Genomic DNA, 12,142 nt, shown 5'->3' with positions numbered 1-12,142 from the left:
AATTAGAAGGAAATTTACTTTGAATGTAACACTTCTCAAACCATCATTCGCAATATTTTCTCGCGACCTGTTAGAAATGTAAACAGCTGTGACATCACACTCATCGAATGCAGTTTTTTCTTTGTTATGGAGTATTGCATAGTCTTCGTCCTAAAGCCGTGGACACATTTTGTTGTCAGCAGACATTTGTTTGTGCACTGTGTTTTGTTGTTGTGAATGGAACACTGGAGAATTTTCTTTGCAACTGAAGATCTGCTTTGGTGTTTTTCTCTCATTTATGTTTTATTGTTGCATATTATTCTGCAGTAGTCAACTAAAGTAAATTTTTTTGGTAGATTATCAGTCCTCACCAGACCAAATTACAAAAATTCAACTGTATCACTGGTGCAGAATGCTACCTGAGCTTGGCCAGAAGAGGACCTGTGAAGCTGTGCTCAGACTGTGGCGTGACACAAAGTGAATTGTCATGCGTCAGTCACTATGACGCAGCAAAACTGTCATGTTCTCGCACCACAGAATGGGCAGAAATGGACAGAAGGGAGAGACACTGAGAAGCAGCTTTTGACACCACTGCCCATTAGGAATGTGGAACAGAAGTGTGATGAACATCACCTGTCCACCTCTGTACATCAAGTGCAGTAGAGGTCACGGACAGATGTATGATGATAAAGCCAACCGCTGCAGGGAAGAAGTTGACGCACAGTGCCTTGACTCAAGAAGCCATTTTCCAGGTGCAGGCAGCAAGCACGGCCGACCAGTGCGCACCGAAGAGCGCTGGAGCTGTCCAAATTCATTGATCAACCTACTGCAGAGAAGATGACCGCGCTGAAACAGTGTGAGAAATTATCCAAGGCTCTGATCAGGGGGCTGCCTTGGATCTACAATGAGAATACAGTCCAAGAGGGGCTTTTACGTGACTGATTCTGGGGTGCAAATGCTAAGATGCACAATCGGACGAATAAGAAGAGACTGCCGCTGTAAATAGTTTCAGTGGAAATTGTGACGTATGGCAGCGAAATATTCAGGATAAAGAAGCTCTTAGACTTTCCTGTGACCACCAAAGCTCTCCCCCTATGGACCCTGTGGCTAAATACTACCACAACTCACCGCAGTGCGGCAGTGCGCATGGCACAGACGAGACAAGGCACCAACTTGTGCTTGCTGTGGTGAGCCACATGTGGCAAACTGGCATGGTAGCCCAGCCTTTGCCAGTGATGGCTGTGCTGGAAACAAGGCGCAAACCAAGAAGAAATGACGACGGCGCCATAAGCACTGCTGAACAAAGACGCAACCGAGCGGTGAGAAGACAGCTCCCAATACTACAGGTGGCCAGAATACCACAGCAGTGAGAGTGGAGCTGGGGACCGACTGCCAGCAGCAGTACAGCAGGTGCCGCAAGTGCAACAGATACGCACCATGTTGTCGGCCGCAGCGGAGGAGGCGATTGCGACCTTCAAGGCCACCATGGACGCAGATAGGACAGCTTTTAAGGCCACCCTGTCTGCAGAGACAGAGGAGGCATGCAACCGACTGTGACAATTGTGCACACAGCTGACGCACAACATCTGTGCGGATGCCACGGGTGAAGGGACAATACCCGCCACCGCTCCCCTTACAGAGTAGCCGGCGGAAAAGTACACACTGAAGAACAACACGGGTGCTGCTGCAAGAACACCGAAGCCCTTCGGCTCTAAGCAGCTCTGCTCCAATGAGTGGGCTACCACGGCAGTCACGACACTCAAGGGTATTGGCTATGCCGTCCACTACACAGGGGAGACTCGACCGCAGCCCTCACTGAGCCTGTCTAGCGCAGTCAACGAAGGACGAGTGGTGCCACTACGCTATCGTACACCTCAGAGAGTTTGGCTATGATGCTCAGCTACCAGACACTGATGGGCGACCTGGGCCTTCCCCCGCACCCAGTCACCAGTGATGCAGCCCGGCAGGGAGCTCTCACATGGCCTGTAACAGTCAGCAAGAGTCCGCTACTGCTCTTACTAGCCAACCTAACTATCATAGAAGTTTTTTTCCTTGTGCTCGCCTTGGCACTTTTTTTCCTCTACCCTTCAAACCACTACCCTTCATTCAATTTTCGAACCAATCTATCTACAGATGAGTGCGTATTAATGGTTAACCAGATGTGCACAAACATCGCAGTACCCACATCCTGCGAGACCTCACTTTAGTGAAAACTAACCCTTACACAGAGATGGCAGTAGACTTTTGTTTGGCAATCATGCCGGTGTAGGCGTGGAGGGGCTCCATAAGGATCCCATTTTGATGAGCAATATTCAAATATTGACCGAATGAATTTCTTTGTTGATGGACTACATTTCCTGAGCATTCTTCCAATGAAGCTAAGTCTGAGAAGTTGTCTTTCCTCCGATTAGTTTTGTGTGGTCATTCCACTTTAAACTGCCCCATGTGTGTACCCCTAGATATTTTAAGAAAGCAACTGCTTCCAGTGATTGTTCTCGAATCATGTAGTCATTTATTAAAAGATCTTTCTGTCAGTGTACTTGCAATGTGTTAAATTTGTTTATGTTCAGGATCAACTGCCACTCCCTGTACGAAGCATCATTCCTCTGCAGGTTGTCTTGAATTTTGCTACAATTTTCTAGCGAAGCAACTTCTCTGCATACAACAGCACCATCTACAGAAAAGCTATTAGAACTTCTGACATAATCTATTATGCCATTTATGCATACAGTGGAACTTTGATTTTAAGTTCTCCGATTTTACGTTTTTCGTGGTTCTAAGCGATAAATTCATAGTCCCTTTGAGAAACCCATAAGATCAATGCTAAAAATTCCCTGATTTTACATTTCTTCCCAGTAAAGTTTATTTCAGTTCTAAGTTCTTACTCAACGTCTTGCTTGACTTCGTCCCGTTTTCTTTCTGTTGACATTTGATGTGACTGAATGAGTTATAAGTGGTACAAAAGACAGATGGTTCACATCATGGGTGGTGACAGAATTGAGGGAATATTTTAGGCCATTTTGGAGAGGGAAGATGTGAGAAAGGAACTGCTGATGTAATCAACAATCAGTATTGCCATCACAACTTGAACATTTAGTTTCAACATGCATTTATGATACAACTACTGGTAGGTTGCAGCAGTAATGGAAAAACAAGACAGTCAACTCAAGGTGTTCTGGACCAACCCAATACATGACAAAGGGGCCTAGCTACCATCTTTTCTAGTGCCACTTGTAACTCAGTCTCACCTTTTGGATGTAATTCTGATGTAATGTATTCATTGACAGTATCAATCATCAACCTTTTAAATTCAAACACTGATTCTTGAGGAACACACTTGGTCATAATCGAAGAAATGCTGCCCATTTTCGGCTAGTGAACTCTTATGGATTGGTAAATTTTTAAATCACCCAATAGTCAGCACAGCAACCACACCGCACTAACACACGTAAAATGAGCTCACCTACTGGATGTGTGGAGAGGGATAGTGGCCCTTCAACAATGGGAGTACAGGCAGGGGTGAAAGCTTTTTGTAAAGTGCTGAAAATATACTTTTTGTGCAGATGATGCGCTATGACATACTTTGCACGACACACACCACGCACTATAGATCATTAAGATTGGCAACAGTAAGAGAGCATGAAGCGAAACTATAGCATCTGAACTTGCTTTCAAATTTACATTTTACATAGTGTACTGAAATTCACAGAGGTGACTTCTAATAAGCTTGTAACATCAACTAGGAAAGTAAACTCATTTATTCATATGTCTGCTTCTCTCATCAAGCCTAAAATAACACTTTAACAGTGGTGAGCATATGAAGTGCAGCCCCACTAATAAGTCATTAGGTCCCGACACCTTGGTGGATTTATACTTCTTAACAGCAGCTTTTAATTCTTCCAAAGTAAACTTAGCAGACAGCACATTTTTTTCTGGATGTTGCCGGATTATTCCTAATTTTTCTGTTCTCGTTCAGTTTTCCCATTCAGCATCACCTGGTGGGCATCTTCATTTGCGGTAATGTTGGGTCTTACTTTGGGTAGAGTTGAATCATTAATGGATCATTTGAGCAGTTGCTGAGCTTTCCTGCTACCCTTAGATATGTCGATGATACTGTTTCAAACCATCAATTTTGTTTGGCTTTCGCCAATTCCTGGGATAGCATCGGTTCTGATTTTACTGCATCCGTGTTGAACGTGGATCTTCATAAAACAGTCTGTGGTATTCTTGCAGTTTTTGTAGATTGGTAGATGGAGAACTTACTGCAGCAAAGTTGAGCAAAATGAACCCTGAAGTTGTCACATCACAAGAAAAATCTTTTCATATTAGAACTGGAGACAGTCATTGTTTTGTGAGAGTAAAAATTGAATGAGATCTTGCAAGGAATAAATGTTAACACATCAGCATGCCTTCAAGAGACTAACAAACTTCTGGAATGGGTGACGAAAAATTATCTCAAGTTGAGAAAATACAATACTGTGAAGTGGTCAGATCGCTTATGTTCTTGTCTGTTACCCAGTGTCCACGTTCATTTTTTTCATTTTTGCAATGAGCAGGTATTTGATCAGTCATATAATAATGCGCATACACAAGCTGTTAATAGAATTTTCCAATACTTGATGTAAACGGAAAGTTGGGGTATAGAGTACTCTCAAGTGTAACTAATACATTGTTCTGATGTACTCTGAAATATAACTAATAGATTGTTCTGATGCCAATTACAAAGGTAATATTATATCTTGAAAATTTATTTGCATTCAAAACTTAACGCTGTAGAATGACAAATGCAATCGATAAAACAAGAGAAGAGCTGAGAAAGATTTGTGCCCTTCATGTAGTTTCAACTCTCTCATGAGAAAGTTCATAGTTTTCAGAGTTGTAAATGCATTTACCCCTTGTTGTTCATCATTATGTGCAACCTTAGTCTTAAATCAACCATGGTAAAAGAAGCTACTTCAGTCAAATAAATGACATTTAGTTGACAGAAAAACTTTATTCCTCTCTACAAATCTTTAAATATCTCATCAGGTTTAATATGGTTGCTGGAACAATATTAAAACTATGCTCAATGAAATTCAGTTGGGGACACAAGAAAGCTACTGTGAATCGTGTAAAAGGACTACATTTTGAATCCTGGCAACATGTATTCAGATAAGAACACCACATACTCTCTAACACAGCAGCAAATGATGACAAAATCTGCAACTGTACAATTTATGTAGATCTCTCTGGAAGGAGTTAGTAACTATCTTCAATAGAAAGGAAGAATGTTTCTGGAAAGAAGTTTAATGTACAACTGTATTGACTTCATACATATTATTCACTTTCTATAACATCTAATATGGTGATTGCAAATGAACAGTTTAGAAAGGGGTGGGAGATTAGGATTTAACATCCCACTGACAACATTTATTAGAAACTGAGCGCATGCTCAGATTGGGGTAGGGTAAAGAATGAAATCAGCCTATTCAAAGGAAACAACCCAGAATTTGAAGTGATATTAGGAAATTTAAATCTGACAGGCTAGATGAGGATATGCACCCTGCTCCTACCAAAAGTGAGTCCAGATTCCCAAGCACTGTGCTGCCCTGTTTGGTATAAAACATAATTAGTCTACCAAGATTATTTTGCTCTACAATTTTAACAGAAGTCCTAAAACTAAATGATGTTATAGCCAAATTCTCTGTGTTTTAAATTACAGAAATTATTATGAACAAAAATGTAGGCTACACAATCAAGGTTCAACAAGTTTGAAAATGGAACAGCACAAATCCTGAGAGGTGGAGACTGCATGTAATAATCTTCTGCTTGCCACAGCTTAGTTCACTGTAAAGATCTGATTATCTGAATTGATGTCAAAAGTATTCTTCTTTTTTAAGATGACTATACTATAATTACACTGAAGCTGTGGATAATTTCACACAAATTACTTGCTCTTTTCAGCATACATTGTACAGCTCAATTGTTTTCTAGATACCATGCACTGAAGCGAATATTTTTTTTAAATATAAAGACAACATTTCTATTATCTTTGTGATGCAATCTGCAGCTCAATAGCAATGAAAAAATCTTTAAGGTACAGCTCATTACCATGCTTTCAAGGAAACAACAATATTAACTGAAGTTGCAAAAAATGTGTTCTCCTGCAGTAAGGAGACTCAATGAAATGAAAACACAAACCTATGCCAAGATGAGTGTTGATGCTGGCATATCGTGCAGTACCAGTCAAATTCTTGTTCTCTCGATACGGGATATGTTGATGAGAGCGTCCATCACGATATTTCTTGGCTAAACCAAAGTCAATTATATAAACTAGATTTCCTTTCTTGCCCAACCCCATGAGGAAATTGTCAGGTTTTATGTCTCGATGTATGAAGTTCCGACTGTGAATGTAGTCTATTCGAGAAACCTGTGAAAACAATATGTTAACAAACTAATTATCACAAGAACAACATACATTGTCAAATTATGTAGTAGCCATCAGCAAACAAAGAAATGTAATGTTTCAACCTACATTAGAACTGCTCTCATTCCAATATCAAGTTGAAACTGATCTCATTCTTTAAGAGAAAGAATTTTTCACTCTTAGTAAACATATTTTCTTGCAGGATTATTGAGAGGTCACCAAATGTAATGTATACCAGAAGTAGTCACTTTCAGTTTCAATTTAGTGACCAGAAGTCTAAGTATGACTATTTTTTAACTGGTCAGGGTAATTTACGCATCCAACTAGTTTATTATTATTGTTATTATTAGCAGTAGTAGTAGTAGTAGTAGTAGTAGTAGTAGTAGTGGTGGTGGTGGTGCAATCTAACAGCTTAGAGAAGTGCGTACAGTCAACTTATCCCACTCTGAAAATATCCAAGATGTAATTAACACGGATATCAAGGCAATGTTACTCATATCTGCATAGTGCCTTTGTAAGAAAAGTCCTGCTAGAATCCAGGGAACCTGCAGTGCAACAGACAACACGAACAATCATACAAACTTTTAGTTTTCATATATACAATATAGAGTAGCCTGCATAAGTTAAGTGCCTCAAAACTTTTACGTGGAAATAAGGATAAAGGTCCACATTATTTCTATTTTTAATCTAATACTTGGCTATTGAAGTGCAAGCCACAATGAATAGACTGTGGAAGATGGTTAATTGCAACTATTATTGCAAGTAAGTATTATTTGAACTGAGAAAATGAGGAAACCTAAAGCAATCTTTTGTTGTACAGTATTATGCAATGTAAAAACTAAACTGGGGAAAAGGAACTGCATGTCGTATGACAACAAATATGAGGTGCATCTTCAAAATCAGTACACACTTATGGTCCATACGAGGTTCCAATCAAAACCCACTCAAACTATTTTGCTGTCAAATACTTGTGTCGTAAATGGCTTGTCTCTTTTGAGTTTGTTCACAGTACAGTAAAATATCTTCAAAATTAATATAATTTCCCAAATTTAATGAAGACAATTCCAATCAAAACTGTCCTGATACGAAGAGTCAAAATTAGCAAGCATTAGTAGGTTATAGTTGAAAGAATTTACACCAAATAAATATTTTAGATCTTAAGTACAAATGATTTTATATAAATATTTACTCAGATCAAATAGTCAAAAGGTAGAATAATAACAAAATTTTAGCTAACCCACCTCAGTATAAAAATTTAAATGAACACTTTCATTGCTTTAGATCAACTCTATTATCAGAGTACTCTAGCAGTTTTCAGTAGAGCCACTCCATGTGAATTAATGAGAACATAAAACAAAGTCTCACCATAAAACAAGATCTCACGTACTGTCAAAGATTTTAAATTCTGGGATTATTTATTCTCTCTACACAGGTTAGTAACCACATCAAACTTTCCTCTCCCACTTTATGTCATACACACATTTACAAATTTTTACAGTTTTGAAATTATAAAGATACAAAATGACACTCACTAAAATTTGGAATACAATTTGTATTTTTTAAATAATTTTATCTACGTGAAATTGGTTGGTTATATACCCTAAAGCAAAAGGATTGTTAAGAAAAAAAATGTAACTCAAATTACAAAGACAGCATTTTGGCATTAAATTATGTAGGAAACATGCTTCAGTATTACACTGAATATCACTTAAATGGAAAGTAACCATCACCAAATATTATTTTCAAAATAATCATCAAAGCGTGGGATGTGATACAATGAATTAATTATTGGTTTTTGTTTCTTGATCATTTAATTTCTGCATCATTTAAAATAATTTTTTTGCTCAGTTGTTTCACAAAAATTCACTACTGCTGAAATTTTTGTAAAAACAATTTACAGATTTTTGATTTTTTTCAGTGTTACTCTTTATTTACATTGAAGAGAGAGGGGAAGAAAGAAAAGGAAAGGGAAGGAACTAATGATATCAGCTACATCAGGACTTTGTGTGGAATCAGTGGTGACAATGCAGTTGACATCATTAGTTCCTTCCCTTCCCTTCCTCCCTCACCCTCTACCATTAATTTTGCATATTTATCACAGCTGTGGATCCCATGTGGTGTCTGTTATATAATCTAAAGCAAAAGGATTGTTAAAAAACCAAAACAGAACCAACACATTCATATGAGAGACGAGTTACTATTTTTAATGAAAAATGTTTTGTGCAAAGCCTACAGAAGTAGTGGCAACAGGTTTGGTTCATGTTTGAACTGGCATGAAAACTTCTATAGAATTGCTTGTGCAGACATACAACAAATTTGCGATTATCCGGGTTAATGCAGATGTGAGATCCCAGGTATAGACGCATGCACATGTAGCACTGATAATCCAAAACATATTTTTACCAGAAACTGCTACTTACTGTATTTCCAAAGCATGCTACAAGCTACATTTGAATGTGCACTGCATTATTCACCAAAACCGGCCATGTATTGAGAAAATTACACTTAAAATACGCTGTATTTTCTATTAGAATAACTGGAAGTTTTGGATGGAACAATACATAAAATAAGGGAAATGTAACCTCTCCCCCGTAGCACATCGATGCGTAGAGCACAGTAACACATTAACAGAAAACAGCATTCACACTAGCTTTTGAGCATTAGCTCTTTTTCCTAGCAATAGTACACACATTCACACACACAACCACACAGACAACTAACCTCACAATTTGTGTATGTGTGTGTGTGTGTGTGTGTGTGTGTGTGTGTGTGTGTGTGTGTGTGTGTGTGTGTGAACTGATTGGTTGGTTGGATTAAGAAAGGAGGAAAGGGACTAAACTACAAGGTCATCAGTTCCTGGTTCTGAATAAAACAATGCCCCACGAGTGAGGACAGACAGCTTGTTGGTTGTCGTGCCTATATAGAATGCAGCACAGTGGTTGCAGCTTAGCTTGTAAATCACATGACTGGTTTCACAGGTAGCCCTGCCTTTGCTGGGATAGGTGATGTTAGTGACCAGACTGGAGTAGGTGTCGGTAGGAGGATGTATGGGACAGGTCTTGCATCTAGGTCTATTACAGGGGTATGAGCCATGAGGTAAGGGATTGGGAGCAGGGGTTGTGTAAGGATGGACGATTATATTGTGTAGGTTCGGTGGACGGCAGAATACCAGGGTAGGAGGGGTGGGAAGGATAGTGGGTAGAGCATTTCTCATTTCAGGGTATGATGAGAGATAATCGAAACCCTGGCGGAGAATGTAATTCAGTTGCTCCAGTCCCGGATGGTACTGAGTTACGAGGGGAATGCTCCTCTGTGGCTGGACTGTGGGACTTTGGGAGGTGGTGGGAGACTGGAAAGATAAGGCACGGGAGATTTGTTTTTGTGCAAGGCTGCATCAAAATTCCACAATGTTTCAGTAAGTGTTACTCTCACCACCACCAACACCACCACCACCACCACCTAGTGGAGTGTCGAGATTGCACAGGCATACCCCATATATACATCTTATTGGTAGCTGTCTCTCCTCACCCCTATCACCAGGCATAATATCCGGCAATGTGTCGTGGTGGTTGCACAGTTTACTGCCGCTTGACACTTGGTGCATTCAGTCTTGCTCAGAATCGTGAAACACCAACTGCCAGTTGTGTTCTTGGGGTGAAACTGCTAGTGCAGGGTTCTATAGTGAACTTAGTGTCGAAGAGACTGTCATGGAGCCCTATCTCAATAGGTTCTTTGACGATACTCTTCCAAAAGCCACTAGCTTGGCACAATATTTTTGTTTTCTCAAATTGAAAAGTATGTACCTCGTTGATGCTGTGTTCTACCACTGCTAACTTATCTTTATGCCCTATACGTACCCATCAAATGTGTTCCATGCAGCATTACGGTGACATTTTAATGCTATCTGATGGCACAATAGAAGCGAGTAATGTCATGCATTCACAATTCTATAGTGTGCATCCAAACTTTAATTTCACTAATGGAAAGAGAAAAAAAAAAAAATCGATATTTTTCATAAACCAACGACGGCAGACATAATCATCCACGACCAATCATGCCAACTGAGAGCACGAAAGTTTGCATACTTTCATTCTATGATACACAGAGTGATCAACTTATCACTGAAAAAAGAAAAAAACTGGGAAAGACCTAGACCTTCACCAAAACATGGCTGCAAGTAACTGTTATCCTAAAAACTTAGTGGACACATTACTCAAAAAGAAAACCAATCAAACACATGCCATCCCATAGCTGAAATAATTTTAACTGGACACACAAATGAACCACAGAGAAACAAATTTCTTGGTTGGCCATATCTAGGCATTGTTTCCCAAAAAATTACTTCATGTTTCAACAATAAATAAATATACATTAGCTACAGAAGCACTAACAGTCTACAATGATTACTGAGAGACATGCCACGGGAATCAGAGACATTTTCACAATCAGAAATCTAGAATATTAACTGTGAGGTATGCTCAAAACTTTATATTGGGCAAACAGGAAGGGAAGTTAGCATACAATTCAAAGAACACACAACAATAACCCATCCACCTTTGCTGTACACTGAAAAGACACACCCACAAAATAACTCACATAAGTTACGAAAGGAAAAATAATGGATACGATGGAGGAAATTAAAATTTACATCCATCTGAAAGACCAGTCAGACAGAGTAAATGTACCTTCACAACAAAAACCAACTCCAACAAACAGAAACATCAACTGTTGTAAGTTTGGCAAATTTGCAACTGTTTTGAGTTTGGCAAACTTACAACTGTAGAAAAACGTTGACAACACTGCAAACTCTTGTAAACACATGTTCAGTGTTTTTATTTTTTGTTACAGAAAAGCAATGGAAATGGATTCTGACAGTGAAGATTTGCCATTTGTTATGGTGGGAGATGATGCTTTTGCTCTTTCTGAGTACATGATGAAACGATTTGCAGGATGGCAAGAGAGAGGCAGCCAGGAAAGAATGTTTAATTACCAAATATCTCACACTAGAAGAATTGTGGAGAAACTTTTTGGAGTGCTGCATGCAGTTTTTCAGTGTCTCAGAACAACTAAGCACTTAAGTCCTGTAAAAGCAACATTAGTGACTTCTACAACTGTGCCTTTGCACAGTTTTCTTACAAGAAATAAGTTTACTTACCACCTGGCAGTTTTGATGTGGGAGATGCAGAAACAGGCAGGGTTTCGGATGGCAGTTGGAGGATGTCTCCGCAGAATAAATGTCTTCAGAGAAAGGGAGGCAACGCAGGAAGAACCGCAAAGAATATAAGGGATGAATTTGCGATCTACTTTGTATTGGATGTTGGTAAAGTGAAATGGCATGAGAAATATGAATAAATAAATATCAATTGAAAAGACAAATGTAATTAAAAACGTCTGAACAAAATCCTTATACACTCCTGGAAATTGAAATAAGAACACCGTGAATTCATTGTCCCAGGAAGGGGAAACTTTATTAACACATTCCTGGGGTCAGATACATCACATGATCACACTGACAGAACCACAGGCACATAGACACAGGCAACAGAGCATGCACAATGTCGGCACTAGTACAGTGTATATCCACCTTTCGCAGCAATGCAGGCTGCTATTCTCCCATGGAGACGATTGTAGAGATGCTGGATGTAGTCCTGTGGAACGGCTTGCCATGCCATTTCCACCTGGCGCCTCAGTTGGACCAGCATTCGTGCTGGACGTGCAGACCGCGTGAGACGACGCTTCATCCAGTCCCAAACATGC

General features: G+C 39.5%; 1 protein-coding gene across 2 annotated transcripts in view; it reads right to left on the bottom strand.

The window, feature by feature from the left end:
• The window catches only part of LOC124595507 (casein kinase I), a 94,369-nt gene that overhangs the window by 68,094 nt on the left and 14,133 nt on the right, over window positions 1–12,142 (bottom strand). For both annotated transcript variants that reach the window (XM_047134271.1, XM_047134270.1), the window contains exon 5: window positions 6,160–6,388. In XM_047134271.1, coding sequence (XP_046990227.1) covers window positions 6,160–6,388 — 229 coding nt within the window. The remainder of the gene's footprint in view (window positions 1–6,159; window positions 6,389–12,142) is intronic.

This window comes from Schistocerca americana, chromosome 2, assembly GCF_021461395.2.
Source record: "Schistocerca americana isolate TAMUIC-IGC-003095 chromosome 2, iqSchAmer2.1, whole genome shotgun sequence".
Lineage (NCBI taxonomy): Eukaryota > Metazoa > Arthropoda > Insecta > Orthoptera > Acrididae > Schistocerca > Schistocerca americana.
The sequence above is the reverse complement of the archived record's forward strand: the minus strand, read 5'-3'. Positions and strand labels throughout refer to the sequence as shown.